Genomic DNA, 17,970 nt, shown 5'->3' with positions numbered 1-17,970 from the left:
TCATTGAGTGGTTTGATATAGCGCTTCTTCAGAAGCTCGAGGGCCTTAGTATAATCGGTGGCCGCACGGATCGCGAGGTAGACAGTGTCGCTTACCCTCGCATGGAGGACCCGGAGTCTGTCATCATCTGTGGTGACCGCTGCGGAGGCTGCCAGGTAGTCTTCGAAGCACTTCAGCCAGTGGTCGAAGGTGTTAGAAGCGCCCACCGCACGTGGATCTAGCGTAAGGCGTTCCGGCTTCAGAATTTGCTCCATACTCTCTCTCTTTTTTTTTCTTCGACGAGAATTTAACGACAGTAAATAAAATTGATGCGCTACTCAAACACGAGGCCTGAAGCTCGGTAAATGAAAGGCTTTTATTTACTGTAATGAAGCTGCCAGAACTTATATACACTATCCCAGACTGAAGGGGTCCCGGCCAGAGCAGGGACTCTTATACCTCTCCCAGGAGGCGGAGCCCGACTGGGATGTGCCACAACACTACAGTACAAAGGTGTAACAACCCCACCCTAACCCCAACAGCAACAATAGCACAACCCAACAGTAACATATGTACATCCTTGTAGTACTGGCCAGCCCCTGGCTCAGTACTATCCAGTGGGAACCAACGATGGTTCACCACAATCCTCAAAATGGCTGCTGTTCTTTCTGTCTCTTTTTTAAACAAAGAGGTTCTAGAAACAACTTGTGTACTAACTAAACAGCTGCAAGACATTTGGATAGAATAAACTTACACTAAAGCATGACTATAACGTTCCAATTCCAATTCTCTTCCCAGACCTAGTGGTTCACCAAGTCAGAATTTCAAAGAACAAAGAAAAAAGAACAGCACAGCACAGGAATAGGCCCTTCAGCCCTCCAAGTCTGCGCCAATCACGTTGTCCTATCTGGACCAACTGCTTATATCCCTCTATTCCCTGTTTGTTCATATGCTTATCAAGATAAGTCTTAAATGTGGCTAACGTAACTGCCTCAACCACCTCACTTGGCAGTGCATTCCAGGCCCCCACCACCCTCTGTGTAAAAAACTTCCCCCGCACATCTCCACTGAACCTTTCCCCACCCCTCATCTTGAACTTGTGCCCCCTTGTAATTGTCATTTCTGCCCTGGGAAAAAGCTTCCAACTGTTCACCCTATCTATACCTCTCATAGTTTTATAAACTTCTATCAGGTTGCTCCTCAGCTTCCGTCTTTCCAGGGAGAACAATCCCAGTTTATTCAATCTCTCCTCATAGCTAATACCTTCCATACCAGGCAACATCCTGGTAAACCTTTTTTGTACTCTCTCCAAAGCTTCCACATACTTCTGGTAGTGTGGTGACTAGAATTGGACACAGTATTCCAAATGTGGCCGAACCAACAGGAATAGGCCCTTCAGCCATCCAAGTCTGCGCCAATCATGTTGTCCTATCTAGACCAATTGCATATATCCCTCTATTCCCTGTTTGTTCATATGCTTATCAAGATAAGTCTTAAATGTGGCTAACGTTCTGTACATCTGTACAAAATACATCTGTAACATAATTTGCCAACTTTTATACTCGATGCCATATGCTTTCTTCACCACCTTTTCCACCTGTGCTGCCACTTTTAAGGATCTGTGGACCTGTACTCCCAGGTCTCTCTGTGTGTCGATGCTCCTGATGGTTCTGCCATTTATTTTATAGCTCCCACCTGAATTGGATCTACCAAAATGCATCTCCCCGCATTTGTCTGGATTAAATTCCATCTGCCATTTCTCTGCCCAATTTTCCAGCCTATCAATATCCTGCTGCATTCTCTGATAATCTTCATCACTATCCGCAACTCCGCCAATCTTAGCATCATCTGCAAACTTGCGAATCAGACCAGCTACGTTTTCTTCCAAGTCATTTATATATATTACAAACAGCAGAGGTCCCAGCACTGATCTCTGCGGAACACCACTAGTTACAGACCTCCATTCAGAAAAACACTCCCACCGCTACCCTCTGTCTTCTATGGCCAAGCCAGTTTTAAATCCATCTAGCTAGTTCACCCCTGATCCCGTGAGATTTAACCTTTCATCTGTTCCCTAGCTAGTTATTCTGGGAACAGGCTTATAGCTTGAGGGGGGCCACTCCACATCAAGCATGGCTGACCAGGAATCTCTTTTGCTCTTACAGCCAGCCATTGGCATGTCTTAAAGTTTTTAAAGTTTATTTATTTATTAATCACAAGTAGGCTTATATTAATACTGCAATGAAGTTACTGTGAAAATCCTCTAGTTGCCACACTCCGGCGCCTGTTCGGGTACACTGAGGGAGAATTTAGCATGACCAATGCCCCTAATCAGCATGTCTTTCAGACTGTGGGAGGAAACCAGAACCCCCGGAGGAAACAAACACAGGTGCAGGGAGAACATGCACGCTCTGCACAGATAATGACCGAAGCCTGGAATCGAACCCGGGTCCCTGGTGCTGAGAGGCAGCAGTGCTAACCACTGTGCCACCGTGCTGCCCCATTGGAAGGATTTTTAGGTTGACGATCAACCTGTTTGGCCACATTATGAATGCACCTTTCTTGGCCATCAAATCCTGGGGTGGGATGCAAAAATAAAGCTTTTATTTATTAACAGGGGGTTTGAGTTTAAGAGCCGTGGGGTTATGCTGCAACTGTACAGGACCTTGGTGAGACCACATTTGGAATATTGTGTGCAGTTCTGGTCACCTCACTATAAGAAGGATGTGGAAGCGCTGGAAAGAGTGCAGAGGAGATTTACCAGGATGCTGCCTGGTTTGGAGGGTAGGTCTTATGAGGAAAGGTTGAGGGAGCTAGGGCTGTTCTCTCTGGAGTGGAGGAGGCTGAGGGGAGACTGAATAGAGGTTTATAAAATGATGAAGGGGATAGATAGAGTGAACGTTCAAAGACTATTTCCTCGGGTGGATGGAGCTATTACAAGGGGGCATAACTATAGGGTTCATGGTGGGAGATATAGGAAGGACATCAGAGGTAGGTTCTTTACGCAGAGAGTGGTTGGGGTGTGGAATGGACTGCCTGTAGTGATAGTGAAGTCAGACACTTTAGGAACATTTAAGCGGTTATTGGATAGGCACATGGAGCACACCAGGATGATAGGGAGTGGGATAGCTTGATCTTGGTTTCAGATAAAGCTCGGCACAACATTGTGGGCCGAAGGGCCTGTTCTGCGCTGTACTGTTCTATGTTCTATGAAACTGGACTTCCTGGCTCAGAGGCAGGGAACTACCCACTGTGCCATGACCATAAAGTAGGACACAGGAAAGATGCATCCAGTACAACATCTAATTGGAAAACATTGGGAAGCATTTTAAGGAATGAGATATATGTGAGGAAGAAATGGAAATATTTTTCTGAACTGGAGGAACAGCTGGAGATTTACGAGGACTCGGTAGATAAACGACTGGGGGTGGAACTTGCACAGGATTCCCCTAATCCCTTCTCCAAGTTACAGATAAAATTGGAAAGAAATCGCACCAAAAGGAATACTATTGGATTTTAAGGAACCTTGACTGTGACAAGAGTAATTTGTTCTTGTGGTGTTCAAAGAGACAGGTTAGACTGCACAGAGCTCAACGCTGACAGCAGAGTAAAATATTATATGAGTTGGGCTGCAGTGTTTGTAAGACCGGAAGGTATTTGCGAATAAGGAAGGTCAGTTAGCCCAGTTCAGTTCACTGATCCAGAAAGACCCTAATGTTCCTCCATTATCTTCAATGATTCCAAAATTCTCAGCCCGCTATTCTTTCTGGAAATCCATACCATGTATTGTTCTTACTGCTGTCCTGGGTACAGTCCATGAGCAACATTATTGGAAATCAATTTGTTTATTTTACAGAATTACCACAAAATATTTCTCATTGGTTGCAACTAATAAGCACCTAAATCTAGAATGGTGTTTGAGGTTTGGGTTTCGACAGAAAGGATTGATGTGCACAGGGTAGAGATGCCTTGCCGAGGAAATTGGCTGCCTCATAAAATGGAGATGAAATCTTTTTGTCGTTGATAAATGAATTCATATCGAGGAAGGGAGGCACTCCCAGAAACAGGGACTGACATTCAGCAAATAATTCTATCAGGGCTGCGCAACTGGATGTTGGCGCCCTGCACAGATATCATTAATCTTATCGAGTGCTGGTGCAGTGAAACTTTCAGCTCCAGGAGTTTGCATTCCTCCACAGGCTAAAGACGGACAGGATACATGGAGAAAACTTTAACTAGCATTGATCTTCAATGCAGAACCGAGGAGCTATCAGTGTGCTCAAAACAGTGAAACCTTCTCGAATTACAGCAGAGTTCTTGTACCTTCAATGATTATCCATTATTGTTCAGCAGCGTGACCCAGTCTAGCTCTAGTTAAGGGTATTTGATTTCTTTGTTGAGTAAGTCAATATCCCCTGTATTGAAGCGGCCTTCAGGAAACGTTTTGATTTGATTTGATTTATTATTGTCACATGTATTAGTATACAGTGAAAAGTAGTTTTTTGCGTGCTATGCAAAGCATACCATTCATAGAGAAGGAAACGAGAGAGTGCAGAATCTAGTGTTACAGTCATAGCTAGGGTGTGGAGAAAGATCAACTTAATGCGAGGTAGGTCCACTCAAAAGTCTGACGGCAGCAGGGAAGAAGCTGTTCTCAAGTCGTTTGGTACGGGACCTCAGACTTTTGTATCTTTTTCCTGACGGAAGAAGGGGAAGAAAGAATGTCCGGGGTGCGTGGGGTCCTTAATTATGCTGGCTGCTTTGCCGAGGCAGCAGGAAATGTAGACATAGTCAATGGATGGGAGGCTGATTTCCTTGAGCTTGGTTTCTTTTCTCGTGTCAAACTTAATAACTTAACACTCCATAATGCTTAAATCTAGGTACGATACCTGTGTTTGAGGAGAGTTTTCTAACTCATTTCTCACACCCTTGGAAAGGTTCTGACCACTCAATATGTGATTCTTCTCTCATCAACATTTTTCTCCATCACCTTTGCATACACAACTCAGACCATTCAGTTATATCTGAGTCTATGTGGATGCTCATACTCTCCTCCATCTCAAGTTGATCTCTTCCTGCCTTACCTTTTTTTAAATTCAATCGTGGGACATGGGTGTCTCTGGCTGCCCAGCATTTATTGTCCATTCCTAGTTGCCCGAGGGCAGTTGAGAGTCAACCACATTGCTGTAGCTCTGGAGTCACGTGAGACAGACCAGGTAAGGATGGCAGATTTCCTTCCCTAAAGGACATTAGTGAAGCAGGTGGGTTTTTCTGACAATCGACAATGGTTTCATGGTCATCAGTAGATTCTTAATTCCAGATATTTTTTATTGAATTCAAATTCCACCAGCTGCCGTGGTGGGATTCGAACCCAAAACCTTTGCTGAGTTTCTGGATTAATAGTCTAGTTGTTAATACTACTAGGGCATCACCTCCCCCATCATATTGATACTCATCTGAACTTCCCTTTTGTTTTAATTCATTTTTTTTGTTCATGGGATGAAGACATCTCTGGCTAGGCCAACATTTATTGTCCCTCTCTAATTGCCTTTGAGAAGGTAAGGGTGAGCTGCATCTTGAACCCCTGCAGTCCATGTGGTGTAGGTACACCCACAGTGCTGTTAGGAAGTGAATTCCAGGGTTTTGATCAAGCGACTGTGAAGGAACAGCAATATATTTCCAAGTGAGTGGCTTGTAGAGGAACTTGCAGGAGGTGGTGTTCCCTATGTCTGCTGCTCTTGTCCATCTAGGGTGGTAGGGGTTGTGGGTTTGGAATGTTCTGTTGAAGGAGCCTTGCTGAGTTGCTGCACATACACCTACACGTACTTACTCCAACTTGTGTTCTCACTATGTTGAAGTGAAGTAAATAGCATTCCTTCCCAATGCATCAACAGTCTTGATTGCCTCAATTTTCTCCATCTTCCCTTTCTCCTACAACCTACAGGCTTTCAAAACCTGAGCTTAGCGTTGCTTAATCCTTGATTTAACTTGTCCTTGCTCCTGTTTAATCATGGTGTCCTGGACTGTTAGTCTTGGACTTTCACCTAGCAGTCTCAGTAAAAGAGTGCAGAAAATGGCCATAGTGCAGGGTAAGGGTGAATAAAAGCAGAGAAGGTGAGGGGAATATTCAATATAAGCTTATTTAACTCAACAAGCTCATCCTTTTTTGCTTGATCTCAAGCCCTTTCTCCAGAATCTCTCCCAATCATTTCCCTCTCCAGAAATACAGTGCCTTGTATATTTTATATTAATCTACATCAATCCTCCTCCAGATAACGTTATTATTCACTGCGGGAAAAGTTTGCCTTTCTGCTCCTCATTAAACGTGTATATAACTTTTAACAAATGGTGCTATTTACTGCTGGATCAGGGAACAGCTAAAGCTGTACGAAATAAGGGTTGTTTTGAGATGCTCAGGACCTTGGACCTTAATGGAAGGATCAGTGAGTGATCAACATTGCCTCAGTGAAAGGAAATGTTGAAGTGGACTCAAAAACAGACATTGTACACCTTATCTATATATGTAAAGAGTATAACGCCTGCTTCAGACATAGGTAAAGGATGCCTTTTCTTTGTCCTTACCCAGTTTAAAAGGCCTCATAACATGATTTGGGAGTTTGCGTGTACTTTCTGCTCATGATTTTGGGGCATTTAGGAGGTTGTCTGGCACTAGAAAACAGGCACTACACACAGGATGATTAACTCAAATAAATGACGTTTTGACCATAGGTCCTGGTGAGGGAAGGCAGGAGTGGTGGAGCGCTGACCAGAAATCCCCCTGGTGGCCAACAACAGCAGTACGCATGCAAAGACAAAAATCAAAGAGGCAAAGACAAGAGGTGACATCCAGGCTCAGTCTCCCACAGACTGCCCTAGAAATAAGGCACAAAAGGCAGCCCTTCAGAGACACAGGACAAAAGAAAAATCAAAATTAGGGACAATAGCTTAAAATAAATACACGGCAGTTGGTCACCTTGGTTACAAAGCCTAATTTAACGCCCAGTGACCTTCCAAGCAGCCAATTAACTCATCCAAAAACAGAAAATGCTGGAAAATCTCAGCAGATCTGACAGCATCTTTGGGGAGAGAATAGAGCCAACGTTTCAAGTCCAGATGATCCTTCGTCAGAACTGACAGCAAAGAGAATTAACTCCAAAGAGCCAATTAACTCATCAGCTCTGAAGAAGAGCGGCACAGTGGTCACTGCTGCCGCACAGCACCAGGGACTCGGGTTCAATTCCCGGCTTGGGTCACTGTCTGTGCGGATTCTACACGTTCTCCACGTGTCTGCGTGGGTTTCCTCCGGGTGCTCCAGTTTCCTCCCTCAGTCCGAAAGATGTGCTGGTTAGGTGCATTGGCCATGCTAAATTCTTCCTCAGTGTACCTGAACAGGTGTGACTAGGGGATTTTCATAGTAACTTCATTGCAGTGTTAATGTAACCTACTTGTGATACTAATAAATAAACTTTTAAAAAGAGTCACATAGACTCGAAACATTAACTCTGTTTCTCTCTCCAACAGATGCTGCCAGAGCTGCTGAGTTTTTCCAGCATTAGCTGTTTCTATCGTAATTAATTCATTTTCCTGTCCTCGGACCACAGTAGTTCACAAATCAAATTAGACGTTTTGCATGTCAAAATTCGGAGGAAAAAACAGTTGTGGTAAGTCTGTAATTTTTAGCACAAGAAGAGTATCCTTTATCCGAAACCCTCGGGACCAATTGTGTTTCCGATCATTTCGATTTTGGGCAAGGAAATGGCAGATGGAGTTCAATCCTGATAAATGCGAAGTGATGCATTTTGGTGGGAATAATGTAGGGAGGAGCTACACGATAAATGGAAGAACCATAAAGAGTGTAGAGACGCAGAGGGACCTGGGTGTGCAAGTCCACAGATCTTTGAAGGTGACGTCACAGGTGGAGAAGGTGGTGAAGAAGGCATATGGCATGCTTGCCTTTATAGGACGGGGCATAGAGTATAAGAGTTGGGGTCTGATGTTGCAGATGTATAGAACGTTGGTTCGGCCGCATTTGGAATACTGCGTCCAGTTCTGGTCGCCGCACTACCAGAAGGACGTGGAGGCTTTGGAGAGAGTACAGAGGAGGTTTACCAGGATGTTGCCTGGTATGGAGGGGCTTGGTTATGAGGAGAGATTGGGGAAACTGGGGTTGTTCTCCTTGGAAAGACGGAGGATGAGGGGAGACTTAATAGAGGTGTATAAAATTATGAAAGGCATAGATAGGGTGAACGGTGGGAAGGTTTTCCCCGGGTCGGTGGTGACGTTCACGAGGGGTCATAGGTTCAAGGTGAAGGGGGGGAGGTTTAACACAGATATCAGAAGGACATATTTTACACAGAGGGTCGTGGGGGCCTGGAATGTGTTGCCGGGCAAGGTGGTGGAGGCGGACACACTGGGAACGTTTAAGACTTATCTAGACAGCTATATGAACGGAGTGGGAATGGAGGGATACAAAAGAGTGGTCTAGTTTGGACCAGGGAGCGGCGCGGGCTAATTGTTCCTTGTTTCTCATTTCAAGGCTTCATTCTATGATCATCTTGCTGGTGCCAGTACAGAGCGAGACTGCGGATAGTTGGGAACCTGTCTCGGGGGCAGGGAATTCATATGGTGTTCGTGGAAGTGGAAATGACTAGGGTTGGGAAGCATTTTCCGATCAGGGCCAGTGTGATCTCCTGGACTCGTTTCGATCGCCTCAGGGGGTCGGAGAGGAATTTCCCAGATTTTTTTTCCCCATATTGGCCCTGGGGTTTTCACTCTGGGTTTTCGCCTCTCCCTGGAGATCACATGGTCTGGAATGGGGGGGTGGGGGTGAGTTAATAGGTTGTGATGAACAAAGCATCGTAGCTGTGAGGGACAGCTCGGTGGATAGGATATTGGTATGTAGATAGGCTGGAAAATTGGGCGGGGATCCTGGATTCAGGATTCAATCCTGGACCGGGGAGCGGCGCGGGCTTGGAGGGCCGAAGGGCCTGTTCCTGTGCTGTATTGTTCTTTGTTCTTTGTTGTTCTTGAATATTGGGGGAAGATGGGATCAGGATATTGAATGTGATGATGTGGGTCCTGATAATCTTCATCCCAGAGTATTTAAGGAAATGGCCCTGGAAATAGTAGATCCATTGGTGGTTATTTTCCTTTGGACTCTGGACTGGTTCCTACAGATTGGAGGGTAGCTAATGTAAGCCCGCTATTCAAAAAGGGAAGTAGAGAGAAAACAGGGAACTATAGACTAGTGAGCCTGACATCAGTAATGGGGATGTTTCTAAAGTCCATTATCAAGTATTTCATTACTCAGCATTTGGAAGGCAGTGGTATAAATAGGCAAAGTCAGCATGGATTTACGAAAGGGAAATCATGCTTGACAAATCTATTGGAATTCTTTGTTGATGTAACTTGTAGAGTTGATCAAGAGTCAGTTTTGGTTTATTTAGACTTTCAGAAGGCTTTCGACAAGATTTCACATAACGGACTACAATGTAAAGTGAAAGCACATGGGATTGCAGGTAATGTCTCGAGATGGATAGAAAGCTAGTTAGCAGATCGGAGGCAAAGATTTGGCATAAATGGGTCTTTTTCTGATTGGTAGTCAGTGACCAGTGAGGTTCCACAGGGATCTGTGTTAGGACCCCAAGTGTTCTCATTATATATTAATAATCTGGAAGAGGGAACTGAATGTATTATTTCCAAATTTGCAGATGATACTAAATTGGGTGGGAGGGTGAGCTGTGAGGAGGATGCAGAGATGCTTCAGCATGATTTGGAAAGGCTGAGTGTGTGGGCATATGCAGTATAATATGGATAAATGCGAGGTTATCCACATTGGTAGCAATAATAGGAAAACAGATTATTACTTGAATGGGTGTAAATTGAGAGAGGTGGCTAGTCAGCAAGACCTTGGTTTCCTTGTGTATCATTCGCTGAAAGTAAGTGCGCAGATACAGCAGGCAGTAAAGAAGGCAAATGTTATGTTGGCCTCCATAGTGAGAGGATTTGAGTATAGGAATAGGGATGTTTTGCTGTAATTATATACGGCGTTAGTGAGGCCACACCTGGTGTATTGTGTGCAGTTGTGGTGTCCTTATCTGAGGAAGGATTTCCTTGCTATAGAGGGAGGTTTACCAGGCTGATTCCTGGGATGGCAGGTCTGTCATATGAAGAGAGACTAAGTCGGTTAGGATTATATTCACTGGAGTTTAGAAGAGTGAGAGGGGATCTCATAGAAACTTATAAAATTCTAACAGGGTTAGGCAGGGTAGATTCAGAAAGAATGTTCCCAGTGGTGGGGGGAGTCCAGAACTAGGGGTCATAGTTTGAGGATAAGGGGTAAACCTTTTAGAACTGAGGTGAGGAGAAATTTATTTACCCAGAGGATGTGAATGTGTGGAATTCACTACCACAGAAAGTAGTTGAGGCCAAAACGTTGTCTGATTGCAAGAAGAAATTAGATATAGCTTTTGGGGATCAAGGGATATGGGGGAAGGGGGGATCAGGATATTGAATTTGATGATCAGCCATGATCAAAATGAATGGCGGAACAGGCTCGAAGGGCTGAATGGCCTACTCTTGCTTCCAGTTTCTATGTTTTTAATGAGATGTAGTATTGAAAAATAAATACAGGGTACCTGGAGTATGTTCCCAACCATGGTGCCCTCTGCGATTCTGCTTGTACAGATTGCAAGGTAAACAGTGCAGACAAACAACTAGAATTCCCATCCTAATGGTCAGGTCTGGTGGGTGAGGTTTGTATTGGCTCAAGTCAATTTAATTAGTCAGCTAGTGTGTGTTTTATTTTGGCCTTTACTTTTGCAGTAGTATTTTAAGTTTAAAGTGAAAACTGGAAGTGGGCTGCTAAGGAGTCTGGGAAGGGTTTTTATTTTAACTTTAAAAGTCAGTTACCTGGGAGGTTCCCCCTCATTGTTCCACTGGAGCAAGCTGAGAGGGAGTGATTGGAGGCAGCAGTGCTGGTGAGAGATTAATTGAATTGTTTATTTATTTAATTAGTCAGCTAGTGTGTGTTTTATTTTGGCCTTTACCTTTGCAGCAGTATTTTAAGTTTAAAGTGAAAACTGGAAGTGGGCTGCTAAGGAGTCTGGGAGGGGTTTTTTAAGCGCGTGAAGTATAAAAGTTAGGCTGCAGTATACAGCGGGCAGCGTCGGGAGCGGGCAGTGTAGTGTGTGGGAAGCAGAGTGTGAGCTATACGGCTTTGGCTCACAGGGCTTAGGCAGAAAGGGCGAGCAGGGGTGAGTTTAATTCATTCTTGCTGTTTCTACCTGGTACTGGCAAGTATCTAGAGGGGATGGGTGTGCAGGCAGTGCTATGTTCCTCTTGCACTATGTTTGAAGTGAGGGACGATGACAGTGTCCCTGCTGATTACATCTGTGGGAAGTGCACCCATCTGCAGCTCCTCCAAAACCGTGTTAGGGAACTGGAGCTGGAGTTGGATGAACTTAGGATTGTTAGGGACGCAGAGGTGGCCATAGACAGAAGCTTTAGGAATACAGTTACTCCGAGGAATGAAAACAGATGGGTGACGGTGAGAGGGGCTGGGAGGAAGCAGTCTGTGCAGGGATCCCCGGTGGTCGTTCCCCTTAGCAACAAGTATTCCGCTTTGGATACGGTTGAGGGGGATTACATGCCAGTGGTGAGCCGCAGTGAGAGGATCTCCAGCACTGTGTCCGTCTCTGTGGCTCGGGAGGGTAAGGGGCAGAGCGGGAGGGCAATAGTTATTGGGGACTCGTTAGTTAGAGGGATAGATAGGAGGTTCTGTGGCAGCAAAAGAGACTCACGGATGGTATGTTGCCTACCAGATGCCAAGGTCCGTGACGTCTCAGACCGTGTTTTCTGGATTCTGAAGGGGGAGGGGAAACAGTCACAAGACGTGGTACACATTGGTACCAATGACATAGGTAAGAGAAGGGACGGGGATTTAAAGCAGGAATTTCTGGAGCTGGGCTGGAAGCTGAGACCCAAGACAAAACATGTGGTCATCTCTGGTACGTTGCCGGTGCCACGTGATAGCGAGTTGAGGAACAGGGAGAGAGTGCAGTTAAACATGTGGGTGCAGGGATGGTGTAGGAGGGAGGGCTTCAGATACGTGGATAATTGGAGCACATTCATAGAATCATAGAATCCCTACAGTGCAGAAGGAGGCCATTCAGCCCATCGAGTCTGCACCGACCACAATCCCACCCAGGCCCTACCCCCACATATTTACCCACTAATCCCTCTAACCTACACATCCCAGGACTCTAAGGGGCAATTTTTTTTTAACCTGGCCAATCAACCTAACCCGCACATCTTTGGACTGTGGGAGGAAACCGGAGCACCCGGAGGAAACCCACGCAGACACGAGGAGAATGTGCAAACTCCACACAGACAGTGACCCGAGCCGGGAATCGAACCCGGGACCCTGGAGCTGTGAAGCAGCAGTGCTAACCACTGTGCTACCGTGCCGCCCACGGGGAAGGTGGGACCTGTACAAACAGGACGGGGTGCATCTGAACCAGAGGGGCACCAATATCCTAGGAGGGAAATTTGTTACGGCTCTTCAGGGGGGTTTAAACTAATTTGTCAGGGGAGTGGGAAAAGGAGTTGTAGTCCAGAAGTCAGTGTGGGTGGTGAGGTATTGGGGAAGGTATCAGGGTCAAGGGTGGGTACCGGTAGACAGGAAGGTGGGTTGAAGTGTGTCTACTTCAATGCAAGGAGCATCCGGAACAAGGTAGATGAACTTGGGGCATGGATTGGTACTTGGGACTACGATGTTGTGGCCATTACGGAGACGTGGGTAGAACAAGGACAGGAATGGTTGTTGGACGTTCCGGGGTATAGATGTTTCACTAAGTGTAGGGAAGCTGGTAAAAGAGGTGGAGGAGTGGCATTGTTAATCAAAGATAGTTTAATGGCTGCGGAAAGGCACTTCGAGGGGGATCTGCACACTGAGGTAATATGGGCTGAGGTTAGAAATAGGAAAGGAGCGGTCACGTTGTTAGGAGTTTACTATAGGCCCCCAAATAGTAATAGAGATGTGGAGGAAGAAATTTCTAAGCAGATTATGGATATGTGTGGGGGTCACAGGGTAGTTGTCATGGGGGACTTTAACTTTCCAAATATTGATTGGAACCTTTGTAGGTCAAATAGTTCGGATGGGGCAATTTTTGTGCAGTGTGTGCAGGAGGGTTTCCTGACACAATATGTGGATAGGCCGACAAGAGGCGAGGCCACATTGGATTTGGTAATGGGAAATGAACCGGGCCAAGTGTTAGATTTGGTCGTGGGAGAGCACTTTGGAGATAGTGACCACAATTCGGTGTCTTTCGTTATTGCAATGGAGAGGGATAGGGCCGTACGGCAGGGCAAGGTTTACAATTGGGGGAGAGGTAATTATGATGCGATTAGGCAAGAATTAGGGGGCATACGTTGGGAACAGAAACTGTCAGAGAAAGGAACTAATGAAAAGTGGAACTTTTTCAAGGAACAAATACTGGATGTCCTTGATAGGTATGCCCCTGTCAGGCAGGGAGGAAATGGCCGAGTGAGGGAACCATGGTTCACGAAAGAGGTGGAATGTCTTGTGAAAAGGAAGAGGGAAGCTTATGTAGGGATGAGAAAACAAGGTTCAGATGGCTCGATTGAGGGTTACAAGTTAGCAAGGAATGAGCTGAAAAAGGGGCTTAGGAGAGCTAGGAGGGGACACGAGAAGTCCTTGGCGGGTCGGATCAAGGAAAACCCCAAGGCTTTTTACTCTTATGTGAGGAATAAAAGAATGATCAAGGTGAGGTTAGGGCCGGTCAAGGACAGTAGTGGGAACTTGTGTATGGAGTCAGTAAAGATAGGCGAGGTGATGAATGAATACTTTTCTTCAGTGTTCACCAAGGAGAGGGGCCATGTTTTTGAGGAAGAGAAGGTGTTACAGGCTAATAGGCTAGAGGAAATAGAGGTTCGGAGGGAGGATGTCCTGGCAGTTTTGAATAAACTGAAGGTCGATAAGTCCCCTGGGCCTGATGAAATGTATCCTAGGATTCTTTGGGAGGCAAGGGATGAGATTGCAGAGCCTTTGGCTTTGATCTTTGGGTCCTCGCTATCCACGGGGATGGTGCCAGAGGACTGGAGAATGGCGAATGTTGTTCCTCTGTTTAAGAAAGGGAATAGAAATGACCCTGGTTAGTCTTACTTCGGTGGTTGGTAAATTGATGGAAAAGGTCCTTAGAGATGGGATTTACAACCATTTAGAAAGATGCGGATTAATCTGGGATAGTCAGCACGGATTTGTGAAGGGCAAGTCGTGCCTCACAAATTTGATAGAATTTTTTGAGGAGGTACCTAAGTGTGTTGATGAAGATAGGGCAGTTGATGTCATATACATGGATTTTAGTAAGGCGTTTGATAAGGTCCCCCATGGTCGGCTTATGATGAAAGTGAGGAGGTGTGGGATAGAGGGAAAGTTGGCCGATTGGATAGGTAACTGGCTGTCTGATCGAAGACAGAGGGTGGTGGTCGATGGAAAATTTTCGGATTGGAGGCAGGTTGCTAGCGGAGTGCCGCAGGGATCAGTGCTTGGTCCTCTGCTCTTTGTGATTTTTATTAATTACTTAGAGGAGGGGGCTGAAGGGTGGATCAGTAAATTTGCTGATGACACCAAGATTGGTGGAGTAGTGGATGAGGTGGAGGGCTGTTGTAGGCTGCAAAGAGACATAGATAGGATGCAAAGCTGGGCTGAAAAATGGCAAATGGAGTTTAACCCTGATAAATGTGAGGTGATTCATTTTGGTAGGACTAATTTAAATGTGGATTACAGGGTCAAAGGTAGGGTTCTGAAGACTGTGGAGGAACAGAGAGATCTTGGGGTCCATATCCACAGATCTCTAAAGGTTGCCACTCAAGTGGATAGAGCTGTGAAGAAGGCCTATAGTGTGTTAGCTTTTATTAACAGGGGGTTGGAGTTTAAGAGCCGTGGGGTTATGCTGCAACTGTACAGGACCTTGGTGAGACCACATTTGGAATATTGTGTGCAGTTCTGGTCACCTCACTATAAGAAGGATGTGGAAGCGCTGGAAAGAGTGCAGAGGAGATTTACCAGGATGCTGCCTGGTTTGGAGGGTAGGTCTTATGAGGAAAGGTTGAGGGAGCTTGGGCTGTTCTCTCTGGAGCGGAGGAGGCTGAGGGGAGACTTAATAGAGGTTTATAAAATGATGAAGGGGATAGATAGAGTGAACGTTCAAAGACTATTTCCTCGGGTGGATGGAGCTATTACAAGGGGGCATAACTATAGGGTTCGTGGTGGGAGATATAGGAAGGATATCAGAGGTAGGTTCTTTACGCAGAGAGTGGTTGGGGTGTGGAATGGACTGCCTGCAGTGATAGTGGAGTCAGACACTTTAGGAACATTTAAGCGGTTATTGGATAGGCACATGGAGCACACCAGGATGATAGGGAGTGGGATAGCTTGATCTTGATCTTTAGATAAAGCTCGGCACAACATCGTGGGCCGAAGGGCATGTTCTGTGCTGTACTGTTCTATGTTCTATGTTAAGTCATAGATTTCCCGCACTGAATGAAGTTTAAAATAAATGCGGTTTTGGACAGTGTTCGGTTTTTGGATATAAGGGTAAAGAATACTCGACCTGTAATTGTATATGGGCTCTAACCCTCAGGGATGATAAATAGATTCATTCTAAAGTTTAAGTTTATTTATTAGTGTCACAAGTAGGCTTACATTAATGCAGCAATGAAGTTACTGTGAAAATCCCCCAGTCGCCACACTCCGGCACCTGTTCAGATACACTGAAGGAGAATTTACCATGGCCAATGCACCTAACCAGCACGCCTTTTGGACTGTAGGAGGAAACCGGAGCACCCGGAGGAAATCCACACAGGCACGAGGAGAATGTGCAAACTCCACACAGACGGTGACCCAAGCCAGGAAGCGAACCCAGGTCCCCTGGTGCTGTGAGGCAGCAGTGCTAACCACTGTGCCACCATGCCACCCATAGAGAGCTACAGGTGGAATTAATGGTCCTGGATAAGGAAGGGAAATTAATACAGGGTTTCCAGCTGCTGTTGGCCATACTCAGCCTGACCAAGAGTATTGGGCATGGCATAACGGGCCAACCTAGATCCTGTTTCACCCAATGTTCACACAAGCATTTTCCAGCACATTGGATAGTGATCTGGATTAGGAGTCATGAGCTTTCGGAGTGCTGGTCCTTCGTCAGGTGAGAGTGACTTACCTGTTGAAGGAGCAGCGCTCCGAAAGCTCATGATTCCAAATAAACCTGTTGGACGTTAACCTGGTGTTGTGAGACTTCTTACAGTGTCCACTCCAGTCCAATGCTGGCATCTCCACATCATGGATTAGGAGTACAATATATCTATTTTTCTCCTCCCTTGTCCACAACATTGAGGCCAGCACTCCCACTGTCACACAGTCCAATTTGAGCATTGAACAAGGAATGCCCTTGGAAGCTTTCAAAGTTGACTTAAAATATAAAGTTAAACAATCAAATCTCCCTCTTGATTTCTGACCCAGTGTGTTGGGGACAGGAACTTGGACTATTCACACAATCATTTTAATTCATGAAATTTTGTTTGACATCCTCTTTAAAACATCCCTGGAAATACATTGTTAAATGTGTTTCCTTTTTCCTTTCCAATAAAACATTGAAAAACCTTTGTTATTTTTTACCTTCGTATCGTGAATCCCAGAAAGTTCCTCAAAGGTTTTCTCTCCGACCATAACAGCTGCCAGGTTAGCTGTGTAACTGGATAAAACCAAGAGGCAAAATATTGCCCAGAGGTTCATTAAGAAACGCCCAGTCCAACATTTGGGTATCTTACTAGAAACTGTTCGCCCAAAGAGGATTGCGTAGCACAGGTTAAGAGCTGAGGAATAAGAGAACACTTTTATTCTATTTCTCCCATTGGGGGTCATTCCAAAAGGACTGTTCCACTCGTAAAGTGTCAGAAACAAGGCCGTCAGGTGGAGAGCCACGAAGATCCCGACCCACATTGACCAGTGTAATGGCCACATAAAAGCGCCAATGGGAGCCGCTGTGTCCCTTGACCTCACCAGGATGGCTAAACTGGTGGAGTAGAAGGGGCTGGTGAAATCTATCACCTTGCTGCGTGCCGAGTTGATGCTAAAGGAGGTGACGGCCATGTGGGCGGCACCGCTGAGGAGATCACCCACCAGTCCTGTCCACGAACCATTTTTCCAGGCGCCATACTTGCCATCTCCAACGATGTACAAGTCAAAGTCAAAACCCAGGTCGTCCGACAGCTGCTCCAGGAGGTCCATGCAGTAACCATAGCAACATTTCTTGTACTCTGTTGGCACTGATCCATTTTCGTCGTTCAGCTCCTCGAATAAGCGTGCCAACACAGCGGGGTCTTTGGTGTGAGGGTCCAAGCACAGGAGGCCTGCTGGGCAACTACCATCACGGTCAACCTCCCTGGTGAAAACAAAGGGCAACTCCACCAAGGTGACCACCCGCAGCTTGGAGTGGGCCGAGCTGCTGTCCTCGTTCATCTCATTCTGCATTCGGCTGGGCCAGATGCCTCGCTCAATCTCGATTTTCTGTCTGTTCCATTTGCCAACTCTCACCCAGGTGGGTTTTCCCAAAGGGTCCTGCCGCAGGTTCCAGATATGATAACGGTGATCACTGCGAATGTGTGACGTCTCCTGTACGTGGATATAACCCGTCACCCCGTCAAACGATGTGTTTGCCAAAAACCTGGAGGGAATAAAAGTGGGAAGAGAACCTTGCTCAATGGCAACAACAACATACATTCACGTAGCAGATTTAATGTAATAAAATGTCCCAAGGCCGCGTCACAATCCCAAACACAAAAGGAGGTAATTAGGACGTGTGACCAAAACTTTGGACCAATAGGCTGGTGTTAAACAGCACCTTCAGGGAGGAGAAAGCTAAAGAAAGGTTCAGGGAGGAAATCCCAGTGCTTCAGCCCTAAAGGAACGGC

General features: G+C 45.8%; 1 protein-coding gene across 1 annotated transcript in view; it reads right to left on the bottom strand.

Moving 5' to 3' along the window:
- Positions 1 to 17,970, bottom strand: part of grin3bb (glutamate receptor, ionotropic, N-methyl-D-aspartate 3Bb) — an 82,542-nt gene that overhangs the window by 26,816 nt on the left and 37,756 nt on the right. The window contains exon 3 of the mRNA XM_078198002.1: positions 16,676 to 17,723. Coding sequence (XP_078054128.1) covers positions 16,676 to 17,723 — 1,048 coding nt within the window. The remainder of the gene's footprint in view (positions 1 to 16,675; positions 17,724 to 17,970) is intronic.

Source organism: Mustelus asterias, chromosome 26 (assembly GCF_964213995.1).
Source record: "Mustelus asterias chromosome 26, sMusAst1.hap1.1, whole genome shotgun sequence".
In the NCBI taxonomy this organism is placed as follows: domain Eukaryota; kingdom Metazoa; phylum Chordata; class Chondrichthyes; order Carcharhiniformes; family Triakidae; genus Mustelus; species Mustelus asterias.
The sequence above is the reverse complement of the archived record's forward strand: the minus strand, read 5'-3'. Positions and strand labels throughout refer to the sequence as shown.